We start from the raw sequence: 21,602 nt of genomic DNA on the forward strand, positions 1-21,602 counted from the left end.
AAGGTTCTCTTTCACCTTACTGCTTCTCACCATGCACTCCTTAGTTTGCTCTTGCCCTCAGTGGACTCTTGTGGCAGCATTTTCAACATTCTTGAGCAAAAAGAAAGGAAGGAATGGTTCTTAATGGTAAAGAGCTGGATTGACTCATCCAAGGATTTGGCAAGCCTGGGAGCCAGCACAAGCAGAAGGGCAATGGTAGATGGGAAGGAGTGGTGGGATAAGGGGGAGAAAGTCAGGATAATGAGACATCCCTGTGCTTCTTAGTAGCAGCAAGTGGTTACACTGGGGACCATCTTTGGGGACCTTGCCTTTCAAAACTCCCATTCAAAAGCCAAATCTTTCCTTCCTTTTCTTCCTGATAATAATATCTGTTGTATTGGCTGTAACATTGCATGGCATATTGCTTTGGGATAATTGCATGTGGATTGTGCAGGTGGAGTGCATTGCCTGCCCTGCTGTAGCTGTGTTATAACTGTGTGGGTGGAACATTTACTTAATTGTGCAAACCAGCATTGGTTTGGAGCTTAGAATAATTGTATTCAAAAGTAAAAATGTTCCAGTAAGGAAAATGAATCCATTTTCATCTTGTTGCTTCACTAGCTGTGAAGATTAACTAGTCTAACAATTCTTAAAATAAAATGAGGCCATATAATTTCTATAACAGGCAGCCTTTTTTAATTTACTTTTTTTTCCCTCACTATTGTAATGGTGTATACAGTCCCTGTGCAGGGATCAGAAATCCATTGTACTGGGTATCCTGTGGGTGCTTATTAAAAAAAACCCCAGTGCTTATTCTAGTTTTGAAGGTAAATTGTTTTCTATACCATCTCATTCTCAAATACCTTCAAAGTATTAATTTCATTGTCCCCTGAAGCACTTGGTATACTTCTTAGTTTTAGTTTTCAAAGAAGGTATTCCTCTGTTCTCTTCATTCTACTAATCTACCTTTTTTAGCTCTGAATTAGGTGTTAAAGACCATAGTTTTAGCTGTCCTGTTAAAGGTTGAACAACATGGTGTCAGCTGCCAGTTCTGTGACTGAGAAAGGGATTTTCTTATTTTCTGAGTTCAGAGGACTTTCTGTGAAGCCTTTGGGATGTCCCGTTGCATAACAGTCATGCTGCTTTTCTTTTAGGCAGAGAAGAAAAACTCAGGGGCAACAACATGATTCATCCAAAATTTAATGGATGGGTTTTATAAGGCTGTCTTCTCATAGGGAGTCTCATGAGTCCTGTGCTGTCATGTGCTGTTCATCACAGACACAATAAGCAAAGGTGATATATTTTGCTGTTAATACACCTTTTATTTTCCTAAGTGGTAAACACGAGGGCCAGCTGAAGCATTGCACGAAATTTCATGTTATTTGAGCAAATTGCACCCAAAAAAGTACTATTCAATGTTAACAAATGCAAAGTAACACACAGGAGTGAAGACACAAAGAATATGACCACTGTCTTGTGCATTAACACCTGATTCACAACTTAGGAGACTGAATCATTGAAGAGAATTCAGTGGTTAATTCAATGATCCTAAAAGCAAGTGACATACCAGAAATAAAAAGTAAATATAAGAGAGTTTGAAAAAGAAAAAAATCTGTGCTGATTTAGAAACATATTTTCTTCCACTCTTGGACATTTTCAGGCTACCTCTTACCACATTACATGAAGGGTAGAGTAGAACTAGCTTTGAGTTGAACCAGGACATCAAGGAATAAAGGAAAAATTTCATAAAATCATTACAAAAATATGAAAAGTTGATGCAAGTTTTTGTCGGTGTTAAAAAAACAAGAATTTCAAATAGTGCAGGAATAAGTCAATGGTGAAAAGAAAAATAAAAGCTGCTTATCTGAGGGGCTCATATAGCCTTTGACTTAAACTCTCCATAGTCAGACTTCTGGAAGACTATTCTATTTGTGTGATTACTGTTTGTTTGCCCTATTTTTATCCCATTCCTAGGTAATTGCTTCTCACCCTTGTCAGTCAGGGCACATGCACCAGAGGGGTGTTTAATCCTTCTCTGTGAAGTTATTCTCATTGCAGTAGATTCCAAGAGAAAAGCTTGCTGCTTTTCCCTCATTTTCAAATGTCTCTGCATGTAGGAGTCTTGGAGTCTGAGAATACATCTGAGAGTTTTTATTTCCCTGTTAGCCCTAAGCTGTGCTATAGTTAACAGCTTTTATTCAGTACCTGTAGCCACTCTGCTCCAAATATAGAAACAAAATTAGCTGCTTTTGCAGAGATTTCAATATTATTCTTGGATTTATTTGTACTGTTTTGAGGTTGGTGCTACATTAGTCCAGTAAGTGCTGTGCTAAAGGCTGTGCATTTGTTCAGCTCTGTGCATTTATTCTCTTGTTCAGTGTTTTTTGTAGCAGATGAGTAAAAAGATATTTACATGGATTCCTTTTTCCTTCGCCTCTTCTTTTAAGTGCCTCTGAAAGAAATTGCATAAGCTTCTGCATTTGCCAAACTGCTCTGGTAGCCTAAAGTTATTCTCTTTTAGCATTAGCTACTCTGTTTGGGCAGCAAAAAACTTTCTCCCTAGTTTATTCCTTTCATCAACTTATGACTACAGTTAAAGACTGAGCAGTTCTGTTTTTCCAGCCCAAGCAGTTGCTATTCACAAGTACCCTTACTAAACGAGGCTCCTTGTCTAAGTGTTGTACCAGTTCCTGCTGACACACCTATCTGTTGAAAGTTGATTTATTGAGGCAGATAGGTGCTTATTTATTTGGATTTCTAATGGTTTAAATAAGTCATTGCAAGACAGCTGTACCAAAAATTAGCAAAAAGCAGTGTTGCTCTTTACTGGGTTAAGTTGAACTGGCTGACAGAATATCTTCTTCGTTCACTTGGCATCAGCAATTGCAAAGGAAATTCAGTTCTACTTTTCTCAGTAAACATGGTGTAATGCTTCTTCAGCAACAGAACTGACTGTAAGAATGGACAAAGTTAGGCTCTTGCAGGTACCACCAATTTTGCTTGGGAGATTTGACCCTTTCATGAGGATTGCTCTAGCACATGGTGTAGCCACTGCTGTTCTTAAAATAAGACAAAATGGAACAATTTCTGCAATGCCAGTTTAATAAAGAAATTTCTAAGGGAAGGGAATGAGCTGAAGTGTAGATTAAATTATGAGAAGAAAAGTGTTAGATTGTGCACAGCAGCTGCATTGCTCCAGGTAATACCATGCTCTGTGTGCTGCCATCTTTCTTCAGTGCTTGGTTTTATGTGATAAATTGAATTCAGTGCAACCCAGCCATCAGTCTTCAGGCAAGGCAGTGCCTTTCCAGGAAGTTCTATATTTCAGAAGTCCTAAGTAGAAGCCTCAACAGTTGTGCAGGACATAATATATATATATTGTTCCAGGAGCAGTATAGAGCTGATAAAGATGTGTTTCCTATGCTTTTATCCCCTTTACCACCTGTGGCTTCCAGCAGCTCCAGCTTACCCTCAGTCCCCTGGGGCACCCCCTCCAGGGAGCCATTGCCTGTGCTGTGGCTGCTTTGGAGCTCTGTGTGCCTGTTCCTCTGCCTGAACACAGATTTGTCACAGAACTCACAGGGGCTTCCCAGGTCTGCCTCTCAGTGGGGTTCTCCAGCCTTTCTTGGGTCATTTCAGTGTCTTGGTAGGACATGGGATGGAACCCTGATACATTAACATTTTTTCCTAGGAAAAAAGCTAAATTACTGTGATTTTTTAAATTATTATTTTTCAAATTTCCCTGTGAGCAAGGTACCAGACTGTCAGATTAAGTATACTTGCCAATGTATAACATATATATGTCATTTTTGTAGGGTGAAAGTTATCTAGTAAATATTAATTAAGGTTCCTTTAACCATATGAATTTTAAAATTCATGTGTGACAAAATAACAGACTTGAGAGAAGGCCTTTTTCCTAATTCTTCAGGTGTCTTCAGAAACTGATGTCCAGGAGGTTCCCTCAGAATATCAGGAGATGGTTTTGCACTGTGAGGGTGTCTGAGCACTGGCACAGGTTGCCCAGGGAGGTTGTGGAGTCAAAGCCATTTGCATGGTCCTGGGTAAGGATCCTCCTTGACCAGATGAGCTCCAGAGGTCCCTTCCAATCTCATCCAATCTGTCACTCTGTGAAGTTTCATTTTTCTACAGAGGTGTTCATGTCACTGCAGGAATCCAGAGACACAGAGCTTATTCTCCTGCTGCACAAACCTCATAATACAGGACACCCATGTTTTCAATTTTCAGCTTCAAGAGGGCAGGAACATGGGGAGTTTTTTCTGTTTACTTTTTGCTATCCAAAATTGACATCTAAAATTGAAGATACCTGTTGAAATTGGCATTTGCTTCCAAGATAGACCCTAACCCAAGACTGAGGTAGGATTAATTTGGAAAATGAACACCATTTACTTCTGGACAGCTGGAATTTGGTTAGGCTAATGGGGCCAACTGTTTAACTCTCTTGGTCAGTGTGTCTTAATGAATTTTACTAATTTATGGAAGAGCTTATGAATTTAGACCAGTGTTGTTTAAATGGGGAACACACACATGTAACCCCAGGACAGCATGTGGCAGTGACTCACCTCTGTGTGGTGTCACTTGAGGAACCTGTGTCTGGCTGGTACAGTATGGTACAAACAGGGACCATGCACCTTTCCACATGGAACATGGCTTCCCCTTGCTCAGCATCTGTACAGTTAGAAAGTGCTCCAGTGGGCACAGGCAGCCAGTGGCAGTAATCTTGACCGAGGATAATCTTTTGTCACAGAACAGTAAATTAGATGTTAATGGGAAAAAAAGGCAAGACAAATGCATATCTTCAAGAGTCAGTCAGAAAATTATAGAAGTATTCTGCAAAAAATAAAGGTATAATTAGGAAAATTAACATGCAAAACAGTTTGTGTTATACAGTCTAAATCCTTCCTGACACTGAGCAATGTGGCTCAGAGTATCAGGGAGCCACAAAGAGTGACTTCATTCATATCAACAGGTAGATTAGATAGTGAGAAGAAGAAAAGTAGGTTTCCCATCATAAAATTTCTTTAGTAGTAAGCAGAGCACTTGTATGTGACTGACTTGGTGTCAGCTGGGAGTTTCATTTGAGAAAGACACCTGAGAACTGTCCTGTGCTGACCTCCCAGTGTCCCTTGCTTGTAATCAACCTGCTTACAAGCATCTTGCTCCTTAAGTGATCCATGCAACAAAACCGAGACTCAAACAGGTTTTGTACTACCTAAAAGTACTCTGAGAGATGTAGATTTATTTACTTAGTCAAAATTAATTTCTTTTTTTAATTCTTATTTTAGATACCGAGTGTATTTTGGAGCCTCTGTCTCTGCCAGAAAGTCCAGGTGGTGTTGATGCAGTAGAAAGTTCTCCCTATGTGCCTTGTATTTTCTGCAAAGAATGCTATGTCTTAGCAGAACAAAACCAGCTCCTGAAGCACATGATTATTGAACACAAGCTCGTCATAGCAGATGTGAAACTGGTGGCAGATTTTAGAAGGTAAGGGTTATGTCATTTTAAATAAGTGTCTATGTGTGCAGGTGTTATTGAAAGCTTTGGAAAAGTAGAGGTCATCTTTTTAGAAAGACATTGTGGGAGAATTTCTGCTTATGAGCCTTTTGCTGCTGGACTGTAAGGTTGTTTTCCTATTTCCTTCCCTCTCCCTAGTGCCTAGATGTTGCTGGGACTAGTGAGCTCAGTTTTAGAATAGATGGCAATTCCTATGTTTGGCATTTTTTTATATATCCTAGGGTCTTCTCAGGTCCTATCACTGATCAACAAGTTGTGTGCAAATTAGAAAGGTGGTTTTTAGCAAAGCCCATACCAGACAATCAGCTTTCCTAATCTGGGGTTTTATTTGTGTAGGGCAAAACTATTTCCATCCCTGTACAATGTCCTCAAGCTGTGTATTGTACACAGAAGCTGCTCAGTACAGGATCTCTCACACTCTGGGATGAAATTTGTTTGTGCTACTGTGACAGTGTTCACAGGGGTCTTGAGGGAAGAGATGAGGATCTGACTCCACTTCTCAGAAGGCTTGATTTATTATTTCATGATACACATTACATCAAAACTATACTAAAAGAATAGAAGCAAAGATTTCATCTCAGAAGGCTTGCTAAGCTAAGAATAGAATGGAATGAATAACAAAGGCAGCTGTCCCAGACTCTGTCCGAGCCAGCTGTGCCGTGTTTGGCCATTAATTACAAACAAGCACATGAGACCAATCACAGATGCACCTGTTGCATTCCACAGCAGCAGATAATCAATGTTTACATTTGTTCCTGAGGCCTCTCAGCTTCTCAGGAGGAAAAAATCCTAAGGAAAGGATTTTTTATGAAAGTTGTCTGGGACATGCTACTTTAAGGACAGTATTGCCCCAACAAAATCACATTTAATCCTTAACTATGCTTTTCAGTACTGTGATCTGCATACAACTATGACTCCTTCTACAGCTGTGTCATTGATCATCTCACCAGGGTCACGTTTGGCTTTCTCTCTCTTAACTTCCTCCAGTAGCTGGCATGGCCCCAGCTGGCCTGTAACTTCAGAGACAAGGGACTTGCCTGGCATTTTGCTTTCCACAGTAATGTGTGGGCCAGGAGGGAGGCTAGACAATACCTGCCAGTCTGTAGATAGTTCTGCTGTAATATTTAAGTGTTAGACAGATAAATTCTCAACTAAAGTGAATTTTCTAGTAGGTCTTCTGTCACTAGTTACTAAGCCAAAATCAAGACCTTATGTCTATCAAGACTCAAAAAAAAAAAAAATGAAATAATACAATATAATTTAGGAAGAGAAATGTAAGCCATATAAATTAAATCCTTAATCAAATGTACGAGCTTAACGTTGCTTAAAATTGAAAACTGATGGTAGTTTTTGTTTGCTTTTCTGCTGAAGGCAGGCAGAAGGAGAATGTACTGTTCTTTGGAGATAGTACTAGTATCTTTGGGTAAGTAAAGGAATCAGAGCTGCTCAGTCATGGACCACCAGTCTAAGAGTGCTTGGGGGAATTATTTTACATAAATAGAAATGTATTTTAAAATCACCCCTTCAAAAAGGGCCCATTTAGATTATTTTTGCTGCTAATGCAATTGGAAGCTAGCCAAATCTTACAGAAAGTGGCCCCAGGACATGAAATGATGGAATTGTTGCTCTGAAGTGTGCTTTCTCTGATTTGCTGTATTAGTAAAATAGTCTAATACTATGCACAAAAAAGAGAATATATTCTGAAGTGTGGAACTGAGGTGAGGAAAATACAGGGTTCAACTCTGTAAAGATAGTATTATTTTTATATTTAGCAATGAGTTACAGCCAGTCTTAGGAATACATTTCTTGACAGAACTGCAAGAAGTGGATAATCCAGAAAAGACCAATGCTAATGGAAAATTTTTTTCTTTTCTTTTTAACTTTGAAGAATAAAGATAAGTTGGCATAAGGGCAGAGGGAAGAGATAAGGGGAATAAGCTTCTGCTTCATGACTTAACATGATCACTCATTCTGTCTCCCTGGAAGTATCACAAGGCATTGGTTTTATCTGGTCATTGATTATTTGGGTTAAGTCTTATGATATGAAATCCCTTAACTGTAATTTCTGTGACACAGACAGTTATGGGCAGGTGAGTTTGTCCCTGTGTTCATTTCTCTCAGTGCAAGGGAGAGACATCTATTAAATGAGCTCTTGAAATCTCTCCATTTGCACATTTATGTCCTAAAAGCTCAAGGATGACTTAGTGTGGAAGAACTACAGTTCTATTTAGCAGCTCTTTCAATGAGCATTGCAAACAGTGGAGCAGGCAGGGGGAGAAGGAAGGACTCACCTTCACTTACTGACATCTGATGATGATGCTGCTGAATGAGCCCCAGCCACGTGTGCTGGCTTCACTGTGCTCAGCTGTCTGCTGCCCCAGAGGTCAGTCCTCTCCATGTCAGACTTAGCAGAAAGAAAGATGTGCTGATTCCTTGGCTGCTGCAGGGGAAGTCCTCAAATATATTAGATGAGAATGGTAGAGGCAGTGTGAGCCACTATGGGATGTGATAGCTGTGGCAAGTAAACTTACAGATTGCACAAGTATTAAAAGCTGCAGCTATTAAAAAATGCTCTCATAATAATGAAAGCTGATTTTTTAATTATCTTTTGCCTGATTTGGTGGCACAAAATAAGAAGAAATCATTGAATAGCCTTTGCCTTACCAACTCTCACATGATTTATATCACACATGAGTATAAATTTAAGCAAGCACTTAAGCATTTTCAGATTATTTTTTATAGTAAAATTCTGAATAATTAGCACAAGAGTTGCTTGGTTCCCTTCATCATATAAATGAAGTGATGATTTCTCCTTGGTTAGATAGTAGCCTCCTAGTCCAGTGGAAATCTAATCTCAGTTGTGTTCTGTTGATGCAGCTGTAATACTAACAAAGAAAGATAGTACAGAATGGTTTTAAAAAACTGTAGTTGATGGGTTAAACTTCCAAGATGTGTTTAGGTCTTTTCTTATTCTGTCTGCTGTCTTACCCCCAGGTGTACAGGGACTTCATTCTTCTGTCTTTCTAGTTGTCTGCCAAGCTACAGCTTTCACTGTAACTCCACAGGAGACCTGCCAAAACCTCACTTTTGTCAAGTTAGTGTTTTTATTGAGTTTCAGCTTCCTGACTGCATCTTGCAGAACACAGAGCACAATATTTTGGGAATTTGAGAATGCTCTGTAATACATTTTTTCAGTAAAGATGCATCTGAGTGGCACTTCTGTCTTTAGATGTGAATAGGTCACAGTGTTTATGCAAAGCTTGGTGCAAATCTGCTTATTGAGTTCTTCACTTTGACAGCATGGTTAAACCCAGTTTAAGTGAAACTGAATTAATTTCATAAAATTGAAAACTAATGTGAAGGAAGAAAAAAGGGACACAGGAGTTAAAAAAAAGAAACAATAACACATAAGAATTTAGAGCATTAAAAAACAAGAGCTAATCAATTTTTTATTACAAGATTTTTGGTGTTTCCTTATTCACTGATCATCTCCCCCTTATTTTTAAAGCTACATTCTGTACTGGAAGAGGAGGTTTGCAGAACAGCCTATCACAGACTTTTGTAGTGTGATAAGAACAAATTCAAAAGCTCCATTAGGTAAGTATGCTGTTTGCTCACTCTCTGATGGGCAGATGATGGGATAATTTCTGGCATATACTGCTGCTTTGATCAGCCACGTGTGTCTGACACTAGGGCAGAAACCCACAGAAGTAATGTTTAACTCTTAAGCACATATCTAAACTTACCTTTACCTAGGATTACAACACATGCTTCAGCACTGTGCTGAGTGAGGATGAGATCAATACAGGCTTAAATGTGCTGTGAACTGGGGCCTGTTGCAAATCAAGGCCTGGAAGCAGAGCTGCTCATATTGTGAGATGGTGGTACCCAAAGCATAAAACATCAGTGATGGTCCTTCCAAAATGATGAGAAACATTCCCAGTGAGCTGCCTTTTCTGACGTCACCCTGCCCACCATCTGCACTGATGCTCCTTAATTCTTCTTGGACATCAGGGCCACATCCCCCTTCCTTTTCCCTGCCACAGTGCTCCCTTCCCCAGGAGAAGTCATCCTCACAGAAGCCATACAATTGTGCAGTTTCCTGTGCTCCAACACAAGTCTGAAACCATAGTTCACTGTTCTTCTGCATTGGTGTGGTGCCATATTCCATCCTTGGGACAGTGTTGACTGTGTGAAGGAAGGGTTTTTCTCAGAAGCAGCTCTGATGCATTACTCTGGCTTTCCTTTTCTAACAGAAAAACACAGTTTACCTAGAACAGATAAGAACTTTAGGGCTTTTCGGCATCTTTAATTCTCAATGGAGACCTTAAAAGACAGGAAGCAATGCATACAGCTAATGTCAGAGATGGTTAGAAAGCGGAAACTGAGTACAAAATAGATGAAAGTAATTTTTTAATTATTCAAAGTAATTTTAAGAAAAGTAGCCCTGGAAAACATGAAAGTCATTCCAAAAATCATCATTCTGTTTCTCTTACACTTACCACTCAGTTGGAAAACTGCAAATCAAGCAGCTGAAGAGCAGAATTATGAAATATCACTGAGCCTTCTCCTTCTCTCTCTCTCTCTCCTCACCCCTCCCTCTCCCTCCAGAAAATTGTTCATGTCTTAACCCATTATCTTTTGTATTTTCCTACATGCTGAGTAATTGTAATTCCTTTGAATAAAATTGTTGCCTTCTTCAATTGGATATGACCATAAATAGTAAAAAGGTTGCTAAAGATAAAATATGTGTAAAACATGTAAGTAGAAATGTAAATTAGGCAAGTCTCAATGTATGGTACTGAACAGTTGTGTATATCCACAGGTGGAAAAATATTTGATGGTAAAAGGTAATGTGAGAGATCAGAGCAAGGGGAGGATAAACCAAATTATGATAGCTACTGAAAACTAACAGTTTCTTAGGGAAATAACTGGTAGGATAAAATTAAAAGCAATTTCATATTTCTTTCATGCTGACTTTAATCTGTAACCAATGTAAATGCTAATTGTTTTATGTATCCAGAAGAACCATCAAAAAATGAATAAAACTGGTAGTGGAGAAAAGCTATGCAGGACTTTTGCCTTCATACTCCAATATAAATATGCACAAATATTTAAATATGTTTCATTATGTTATGAAATTAAAGTAACTGACTTTTTTAGGTTAAAAATCACATTCTTACATTGTTAATGTATTCCAAAGTCTTAGCAAATTATCTGTCAGTAATATTCAAAGCAGCTGCAACTTCCCATTCCTTACTCACACTTTCTAATCTCTTAACAGAGGAACAGGACAATTATTTTCTTTTATGTGATGTTTTACCAGAAGACAGATTACTTCGAGAACAGCTTCAGCAAAAGAGACTGGTAAGAAATTATTGTTTCATTTTTTAAGGTAAACACTCCAATAGAATAATATATAATAACTTAGCAGGCATTTTAAAGTGAAAGCATTTTTTGTGAGATGGCAAAATTCTGAATTTTTTTTTAAAATAATTTCCCTAGCTGCTGCACAACCATGCACAAATCCCCTGTTTATAGATTTTTCCTTGGGATAAATGTACAGGTTGTATGTCAGTGTTCTACACAAGTGGAGAATACACCCAGAACACTGAAAAAGGTTGAGTGTGCTGAAAATTTTTCTGCTTGCAAGGATCTGCCATGCATTGACACACTATCTTTCATGTAATAATACACATCTAGGGAAATTAGCAAACTAGAACTTGGTGTGAGATACTGTGAGCAGAGAAGGTGATACTTACCTACAAAACCTTTGAGCAAGCTGTTTGTGTGCATTCTCACTCCCTCTCCCAGATTTCATTAATTCACAGTCTCATACTCACAAGCACCATGGTGAGTGAGGGGAGGGAGTCTGGCCAGTATTGTTTCTGTGAGATGCAAAGGACATGAAATGCCAGCTCTTGGGTCCACATGAGCCATTCTGGTTCTTCTTGCCTGATGGCACCCTGTGGACAGACAGTACTGTGGACAGACCTTGCTGAACTTTTAGGCATTGTCAGTTCTGAGTGGATGGTCCTTCAAGTTCAACTCATGCTGACCAGCTTCCAGGAGTCTTAGTCCAGATTGTTGGGCAGTGGGATTTTTTCTGGTTTCTTGTTTGAAATACGTATCTGGAGTCTGGTTTTGCTGTTGGGCTAATTTAGAAATGAATGTTCCATGGTACATGGCAGCCTTTTTGACAATCTCCTCATGCTAGGATGCAGGAATTCCACTGAGATGCACAATACCCTGTGTCTGTACTGTTAGATGTTAGAGTGCAGGCCTTGGGGTCTTTACATTCCTCAGTTTAGTGCTGGCAGCCATGTCCTGAGAATTGTCAACACGGGCCTTTTAACCCTTTGTTGTGCTGTTTCCTCTGGTATGTTTATATTACAAGTTTGCACCCAAGCAGCATGCAAATGAAGACACAGTAAGTGATGTGCAGAATCAGAATGAAGGAGAACCTTACAAAACCCAAATGCTAGTCCTAGGGAAATTGGAATTGGCAGACAAAATCCAGTTGGTTCAGCTACTCTGTGAGTGCTATTCCTGTTTGCTGGCAACAGTAATATTCTTCAGTTTGAAGGACATGACTAGTGAATCCCTGATACTGGAGGAATATGTACAAGTCTTACACAGCTTTCCATAGGATCCCAGCTCCTGCAAAGGAGAAATTCTGGTGCTAGTTCTTCAACTGGGGATTTCCCATGGAGTTAGAGTTATCTGAGCTGAAACCTGCCTTCCTATATAGGCCCACTGGATTAGCATGGATTCAGAAAACCAGCTGATGCAGTCATGCCTAGGATGCTTCCCTTCCAAAGCTGTCTGGGATCAGTAAAAAAGGTTTGTCTAGATCAAAATCTTACCCTTGACAGCAGCTAAGTGTCTCTGGTATTTGCTGTCTTCTGATCTAGTGGTGATCCTTTCCCAAAATACTCACTTTGTCTCCTGCAATTGGCAGCTCAAAAATTTCTGAATTCAGTAATATGAGCCTCCAACTCTCAACCCACAACAACTTCCAGGATCCCCACTACTTGCAGGAGTGAGTTGTGCAGCTTGACCACACACTGGGAGAGAGCCTTCTATTTGGTCATTTTGAACCTGTCATGTCACACCTGGCAGGTTTTTGTATTAGAAGAGATGGTGAAGAATTTGTCCTTAGTATTATCCAAACCATTCATAACTTGTCTCCTGATTTATCTGCCTTACATTATGTCTCATTAGTCCTGTGCTGGACTGCACACTCATGGCAAAGAAGGATAACAGCATCCTGGGCTGGTTTAGGAAGAGTGTTGCAGTCAGGTCAAGGGAGATTGTCCTTCCCCTCTACTCAGCACTGCTGAGACCACATCTGGAGTGCTGAGTCCAGCTCAGGGCTCCCCAGTACAAGAAAGATATATGGACTTCCTTGAGCAACTCTGGTGCAGGGTCACAAAGATGCTTAAGAGACTGTGACATCCTGCATAGGAGGAGAGGCTGAGACAGCTTGGACTGTTAAGTCTGGAAGACAAGGCTCACAGGGGAACTTAGTGATGTATATAAGTACTTGATGAATGAAAAAGGAGTCAGATTCTTCTCACCTGAGCCCACCAACATGATAAGAGGTAATGGGCATGAATTAAAAATCAGGAATTTCCCCCTGAAAACAAAGAAACACTTTTTTTTACTGGGAGGGTGGTCAAACACTAGAGCAAGTTACCCAGAGAGGTTGTAAACTCTTCCTCTGTGCAGACAGTCAAAAGAAAATTCAACACACTCCTGGGTAGCCAGGTAGAGGTGACCTTGCTTGGGCACAGGGGTTGGACTTGTTGCTCTCAAGAGATTCTTTGCAACCTCAATGATTAGGTGATTTGAGGTTGAAGAATGCTATTTGGTGGTTCTTCACAGTGCATCATTTCTGCACTTCTCTGTATTTTTTACAGTTTTCTACAATCCTTTTGGGTTTGTGAAAGACACCTTGAATTTAGCATGTGGGCATGCAGTATCATAATGATATCTGCTTCCCAAGTGTATATCATGTTTGTGGCTTTCAGGGAGGAAAAAGGGTTGTGATGGAGCATGCAGCTGATGTTTTCATAGAACCATCTTATTACAAATAATACCTGCTGGCTGCTATAAATTGGAGGGAATTTTTTTTTTTTTAAGGGCATTTGTTTCTGATTTTGTGGGGTTTCTTACTATGCAGTTCTGTAACCAACTAAGCCTTCTTTCCACTGCAGTGCCAAGGGCATGAGGAGTCTGTTGGCAGGTGAGCAATCTCATCTGCTCTGCAAGTAGACATTTCCTAAACTCTGGAATGAGTGGAGAATTGAACCCAAAGCAAGTGCTGGTTTTGTTTACAGAGTAATTAAATTAGGAAAGAAAGAAATATGCATTTTTATTATGGTGCAAAATAGTTTCCAGTTATCACTGTTTTGAATTTCAGAATTGTATCCTCAGTTTTTACGGAAGGATTTTGTGAAATGGAGCTGCAGCTGTAGTTGGGGCTAATGGAGCCACTGCTTTAGTTACAGCAATAAAGTCTGTTTATTTTTTCATTTCCTTTTGCTGCAATCTGAGTGTTGACTTGCAAGTTAAATAGATATTTTGCTTTGTAAAGCCTTTTACCTCCAGACAAGTCCAGCAATTAAGAGTGAACTGGCAAATGGGCTCATGTGAATTGCGTAGAATAAAGACCAGAACCATACAACTTCTGGTGATTTTTCTGCATCCTTTGAATCCTAACTGCTGTCTCCAACAGCAAGCCCAAACAAGGACAAATGCTGTCTTTAAAATGTGCTGCCTGAAGCATTTCATTCTGCAGTTTTGAAACTCCAGTTTAGGAATATTTCAGGCTGTATTGCAGCAGGGAGCTAGCCAAGGTGGATGTCATGCAGAGACATAATGGTGATTGTGATGTATTGAGAGAGGCCAAGGAATGAGCCTGAAGTAGGTTAGAGAGCACAGCTTGCTGAAATAGCTGACAAGGCTGTGAAATACAAAACAGATACAGTCTTTTGGAAAAACACAGTCTTGACAAAGATTTCGTGGTTGTGAAGCACTACCAGGCAAGGAAGTCCTGGCAGCAAAACTGAGGATACATGCAGGGGCAGTGTCAGTAGAAGGCACCTGGGTGTTTTCTTTAAATAAAAAAACTAACATCCCCAGACCTATTTTTTTTGAAAATACATACTTCCTACAACAGCACTGACCTTGTCCTGCTGTCATGCATACAGATACTCACCCATCGTCTGACCGGTAGTTTTAGGTGAAGGAGCTTCTCTTTCTCCCAGTAAGTGAAGATCCCAAAGAGGAGTCACCAAGACTGCAAGCTGTACCAGCTTCCCAGGAAGAGCTGTTTGTATGATCCCCAGTTTGTCACAATCTGAGGCTGAGACAAGCTTCAGGAGGTTGAAGTATACACTGGGAGGGGTGGAGATGTTAGTCCAGTTTAGTGTAATGCAACATCAGGAGTGCTTGATGTATGTGCCACAGCTTCTTACAGAAACTGCCAGGGCCGTGTCCTCTATTAGGAAAAAGCCCTCCAGGTTGCCTGCAATTAGCTGTGTAGGACTGAGTGTGCCATTCCTTGGGGTGTTAGGTGGTTACCCATAAACCTGCTCATTGATACCAGAGGTAGAGCTGAATCACAGGTAGAAACATTAAATTGATACATTTTATACAAAATTATTTAAATAGTTGCATAAGATCTCACCATGGACTGTATTTATTTCCATGCACCAGGTATGTAAAGTTAAGAGAATTTTACTGGAACTTAGCTGGGACACATACTGCCTTTGGAAAAACTTGGAATATCTGTGAGAACCCACACTCAAAACATACTAACATCTGGTTTGTGCCAGCAGCACATTTCAATTTTATGTGTTCATTGTTACAAGTAAGGATAAATATGTATAATAAACTTATGTGATGGAATGATTTTATGATTATGGTTTTGTCTGAATAACTATATCTGTTCCTTTTCATAGAGAGAAATTCTAGAACAGCAACAACAAGAGAGATATGACACAAGTTTTCGTAGTATGTGTATGTTCTGTGATCAAGAATTCACAGGAAACAGGTTTGTTTATTGCCCTGTTTGCTTTTGTTTTATTTTGTGATACCTACTCAGCATGTTTGTTTATGTTTTCAATGTCACTGAACCAGTTAAAGCATAATGGTAGGACTCAGAAGGTAGAATCAACTTTAGGGTATAGTTTACATATTTCTTATGTTACATAGATCCTGTCCTACTTCTCAAACTTTTTTATTTATTCCAGTGCAATTATTTCTACTACACAGTATGCTGGAGTTGGGAACAAACCATTTTAAAGAGAAAATTTTTTTTGCAACTGTTTTAGTGACTAGGACAGCTGTGTAAGCCAGTGTGATGGTTAAAAGAAATTTTATCCAGTTGTATATTTTCTTGTTTAAAGCTCACCTATCTGGTGTGAATTTGAATATCAAATGAAAAAGAGGAGAGGAAAATTAGAGTGAGAACAGAGGGCTTTACAGCATCAGTCAAGTGTGAACAAGAATTGCACATAAGTGCATGGTCCAAAGAAACTTTGTTTATTCAGAGTAAATCAGTTTCATTTGCCTGTTTGCATGGGTAGTTCTGGTAATCTGGAAGGGTAGAAGCACCAGGGGTCATTTTCCTGCAGGTCATCCCAATGTTCTGTGAGTGTCCTCTTTACTGCCTGGTGACAGTAGAGGAGCTTCATCCTCTGCTTCCTCCTGAGTCTGACAGGCAGAGTGCATGGTTGAAAATCATGCCTGGACAGTGATAAAACCAAGCATCAACATTCAGATATTTCTTTAGTGCCCAAAAGCAGAAGCTGAGGGATATAGAGAGGTTGGGCACCTAAGGAATTAACCACTATATCTCTGTCAGAAGAATATCTTATTTAGACATCCATTATGTTTATTTGTGTACACTTTTGAGTGCCCTTCATGTTGCTGGTGCTGTGTGAAGCAATATTGATGTAAAAGCACATTGCATCCAAGAATTTATGCTCTGCTAACCAGCAGAGAGAAGTCTGACAAAGGGCTTTTTAGAATGATTCTCAAGAGGGTTGTTTGAAAAGTGATTTGTTTATACAGGGTAATGAACGAGCTTTGCTAACAGTGAGGGTCAAAATAAACTATACTGTAATTTTCATTTAAAGGATTATATTTCATGGATGGAGCAGTTGAAATGTTACTGAACATTCAGCAGAGCTGAAAATGAAAAACTTCCTGTTTCAATAAAATTGCATTCTTTATTTCCTAGCAGTGGCAGCAAAACTATTACTGTTTATTTAACATTGGCTTTTATGCAGTTTTAGAGCCATTGGTGCATTTTAAATCAGTAATTGAATAATTCTTATATATATGCAAAAATATGTAACATTCTATTTGAATGTTTTTTGTAGATCTGTTCTTCTCAATCATATGGCAAGAGAGCATGCCTTTAACATTGGGCTGCCAGATAACATTGTGAACTGCTATGAATTTTTGGCTGTATTGCAGAGGAAGCTTGACAAGTAAGTGGAGTTTTGTTTGTTTGTTTTCAATAAACTTGGGTTGTATTTCTTTTAACTTGGAAATAGTAGGTAAAAATGAATTCCACATTTGTGGCTAGTTAAGAAGAAGCAAAGAGAGCATGTAAGTTTATTGTGAGTCTTCTTAGAAGTCTTTTTGTGGCCTTACTGAAAGCCAATTCCTAACAGTTAATAGTATGAAGTCAAGTGCTGTATTTCAGTTAGGTGTTGCACAGTTTGACATCAATAAGAGCACATGCCTTTTTCTCATAACTGTTGGCATTATTGTTCTTTCTCATCATGACAAACTTTTTGCTAAACATCTCCTTAATTGCTGAATACAGAGTCCTTGTTCCAGTCTTCTTTTGCCTCCATATACCATTACTGTGGGATGTTTGGTCTCTCCCTTTTGTACTGCTTAGAGAGCAAACCCAGAGCAGAAGGGGACCAGATGCATGTTAACTTTTCCCAGAAAAGAAGACACATTAAGAATGCCTATTCTTTTATCATTGGTGTGCCAAATGCACTGAATTACCATGCTCACTGATAATTTGCAGCTCTACTGTTTATCAGTAGGACCTGAGGCTTTCAGTTCAAGGGAGTTTTCTCAAAGATGATCCTCTCTGTAGTTAACGCACATGCTGAAATTGTGTCCAGAGTAGTGGAAGGCCACTCCCCCTACAGCTAAGGATAGGCATATTAGCTATGCTAGTAGAATAGTACCTGAGAATAAATCACTAGAGGAGAAAAATCTTGTTTCAGGCAAATAAGGCTGCATTATGTATGCTGACAGAAAGCCTTCTGTACTCTTCATAGGAATGCCTTTCTCAAGTAGAGCAAACACTTTGCTGTTAGCAGGTGGAGCAAAGCAGAGATTAAAATTCATAGATGTATTCTGGCATCAGACCTGTAAGTCACCAGCAAGGCAATCTTGATTTGAAGTCTGCAAGCACAGGGAGAACTCAAAACTTCTTAAATGTCTTGAAAGGCAGAATGATACTGAGAATCTTGAATTCCTGCTCCACACAAAACATCTGAGGGGAATCTGGAGCCAAAACAGTTTTATGATGCTGGTTTAAGGCAATACATATACTTCTGTTTTGTTTGAATTGCTCTGCAAGACAAACTGTGGTAAAATTCTCATTTGTTAATGAATGTTTTCACCTTCTTAAGTAATGTGTATATACACCTAAATAATACTTTCCTGTCTATGTACATGTATGCAGGTATCTATGTGTATGTATGTCTATCTGTGAATTATATATACTTCTCTCTGTGTGTGGATATGAATTTACTTACAGAATTTTACTTAGGATTTCAAAGCCCATTGACCACCCTGGTAAACTTTCATTTGCCCTTGCTGTTGAGGTACAACTATAAAAACTTTCTGTTTAGCTAATTTAGATTGTTTCAAAAGATAAGTAGTATGTTCACAGCTTGTTTCTTTTCAATCTGAATTACAAAGAAACAATTACAGATGGATTAGATGTTAGTGTAAGTCCATGCTGAGTTACAGAGCTCACACAGTGAGCAATCAGCAGCCTTTCTGCGCCTACTTTGGGTAATCAGACTTTTCTCCCACTTTGCATATAGGGCAAACAGTAAAATTTTTTGTTATCTATATTTTTCATTTTTTGTCATTGTCATTTCTGTTTGACTCTACTGTGATCTAAGAGTATCTCGTATTTTTTTTTTTCAAATAAGCTTTCTGTTTCTTTTAGTTTGCTCTGACATGCTTAGGTTAATCATATTATATATAACTCCAGCTTATTTAAATTTATTATTTTACACTATTTTCAGTTTAACATGTTTAACCTGTTTAACAGTTTAACCTGTTTACCTTTTTATCTTAGCTTGCAGTGTTTATACTGTGAAAAAGTCTTCAGAGACAAAAACACACTTAAAGATCACATGAGAAAGAAGCAGCATCGCAAAATCAATGCCAAGAATAAAGAATATGACAAATTTTATATCATTAATTACTTGGTAAGTAGTTCTGTGAATAATTAGCAAATTGACTAAAGAGATACAGACATTATCTAGTTAAAAGTGAATAAATCCAAACTAGCAATTAGTATAAAGGTCAAAAATCAAGTGAAGGATTCTTAAGAAGTATGCCCATTTATGATGTGATATTCTGGATAATTGTCAAACTAAGCACTAGTAAACATTTTTTGTTGAGATTTGATTTTGAGAGATGCAAGAGTGTAGCTTGAAGAGACACTAATCATCATGTCATTAGTGCTCAGTCTCTGCTTTAAAAACAGAATGGAAGGTGAGATTGAGCAATTAAGTAAATGGAGGTTTAACTTAAGGCAAGTTGGCTTCAAGCTCATTTTCTACAAACCTTAAGCTGAAAGTGCTCTTCAGAGGATAAATTAAATGCAAAGAGGAGAAAAATGAAAGACACAGAGATGAAAGAAAAACAGTTAGTTTTTAGCCTCCAGGTAGGTGTATGTTGCTAAATATTTTTTTATCTCAGACCTCTGAGAGAGTGTGCATGTGTATGTAACAGATTTTCATTTGCTGCCTTCAACTTATGAATATAGGAGCTGCTTCAAAAGCTGCAATGTTCTGTCCCAGAAATAACTATAGTTTACCTGAAGTAGTCTTTGTGCCTTCTACATGTGCTAATATCCAGGCTATAAATAGGCATTCATGACTGTTTTACCTACTCTTTCCTTTTAATTTCTCTCCATGGGTGTTACTTTAATACTGAGAACAAAAATTTATATGTTTAATGCTCTGCCAAGTCCCTTCTACCCAAGACAGAATGATTTCCCTTGGTGATATTTTATATTTTTCTTCCAAAGATCAATGATCTGAGACCTGGGGTTTTTTTCCTAGATAGTCAAATTTCACAATGTTGAAAACTGACCTGTATTTGCTGCACAGTGAGGAAAAAGTTGTGAAGCTGTGTAGGGTAGATGTTCTTAGATCCTCAACAGAACTGAGCAGTTACTTCTCCTTTGGAAGTTAACAGATTTTCATTTCATATAATTGTTTTAAGTGATTTTAATAGTTTCTTTCTTCTCTGCTTGTCCTGCATGTAATATTCTGTTTTCAGAACTTGGCATCTTTTAAAATTATCATTTGTCTCTCATTTGCATTGTTTAAATTTTAATCTGTTCCATCTTAGATCAGGAAATTGAGCTAGGTGACTACCCAGAATCTCTGAGAACCATGAAGCACTACTTGAGAAATCTGAGAGACATGCAGGGAGGTCATAACATGGATCCAGACACAATGGCTGTGTCATGTTAATAAGCAGAATATGCCAAAATAAATATAACAGCAAGGCTAAGATTCACATAGCTAACCTCTTTTCTCCAGTTGCTCCAAAGCTGGTGCCTTGCCCATATCACCTGACAGGGCAAGGGCTGTGGTCTGTGCTTGCTGACCCACATGCAGGTGTGCTCTGAGTGATGCTGCTGCGTGGCCCCAGACCATGCAAAGTGTTTCACAGTCAGGGCCTTGGTCCCCTTTGCCTGCAGCTGGGATTCTGGCCAGCACTTGGCAGGGTGCCTTCATGTGCCAGCCTGAACCAGCTCAGGTTCAGGTCACTGAGTAGCATCACTCAGACATGTATTCCTTCAGGTTCTGGAAATTACAGGCAATAGTAAATATAACTCAGATAAGCTATGTCAAACCACCAAAATGTTAAAAATTGGGCAGTGGGTACTGCATATGCAAGATCTGTGCCAGTACATCTTCTGGGACATACATGAATGATCACAATTCTTTGTCTGGCTCTACATGCCCTGCTACAGCCACATTGTCTTTCCACACATTTTCAGTTGTCTCCACTACAGTCTACTCAGGGGACTGTTTCTACTCGGCCCTTCTGATCCTTCTGACTATACCCATATCAGAATTTCTGACATTTCTTCTTTTAAAGAAAGAATTTTTTTTAAAAGAGATCAAAAACAGACTAAAAACTCTATCTTAAACACTTATAAGATGGTTCACTATAAAGCGTGTGTTTGCACACAGGAAATTTTTTTGAATGTTCCTACATAATGGAAAGTGTTTGCTTTCCAAACAGCCTTTGACAACCCTTTTTTTTTCTACACAGAGACAGGAAGACTAAAAGGAACAACCTCAGTTTCTTCACTAGGAGTTCAGTAGATTGGCATTTACATTTTAAGGAGGAAATATTCTGTAGAGCACATATATGCTCTACAGTAGATTATATTAAATGTGATAGGATGGATTTTTTTCAAGCTGCAGCTATATTCAGTAAATTCTTGATGTTACACAAGATCTGCTTTTTGTAATGGCTCAATGTAGTGATTTTGCTTCCTCTCCCCTAACACCTCACAATTTACCAGAATTTTTTTTTAATGTGTACTGTCAAGATTTACTCATTTTTCCCAATGAGTGTTAGAGGTCTGTCCTTCACATTGCTCTAAATGTCCAGGGGATTATACAGTTTCAAAGACACAAACATGGTTTACATATCACATCTGAAATGATTCCCTCTTGGATTTGGAGGTATTGTGTAAGTGTGGAAGATTATACCAATCCTACAGAATGGCTTGAAGTGTTAATTCAGAGAGATGAACTGGTACTGGAGTGCAAAGAACTAAG

The 21,602-nt window shown here is 38.8% G+C and overlaps 1 protein-coding gene across 2 annotated transcripts in view; it reads left to right on the forward strand.

Annotated features, from left to right (window-relative positions):
• ZNF277 (zinc finger protein 277) overlaps positions 1–21,602 on the forward strand; it is a 42,797-nt gene that overhangs the window by 12,264 nt on the left and 8,931 nt on the right. For both annotated transcript variants that reach the window (XM_071423658.1, XM_071423657.1), the window contains exons 2-7: positions 5,283–5,481; positions 9,020–9,108; positions 10,796–10,878; positions 15,480–15,571; positions 16,905–17,015; positions 18,866–18,998. In XM_071423658.1, the coding sequence (XP_071279759.1) occupies positions 5,283–5,481; positions 9,020–9,108; positions 10,796–10,878; positions 15,480–15,571; positions 16,905–17,015; positions 18,866–18,998 (707 nt within the window). The remainder of the gene's footprint in view (positions 1–5,282; positions 5,482–9,019; positions 9,109–10,795; positions 10,879–15,479; positions 15,572–16,904; positions 17,016–18,865; positions 18,999–21,602) is intronic.

This window comes from Agelaius tricolor, unplaced genomic scaffold (genome assembly GCF_023055355.1).
Source record: "Agelaius tricolor isolate 1412-34295 unplaced genomic scaffold, bAgeTri1.0.p SCAF_3, whole genome shotgun sequence".
Lineage (NCBI taxonomy): Eukaryota > Metazoa > Chordata > Aves > Passeriformes > Icteridae > Agelaius > Agelaius tricolor.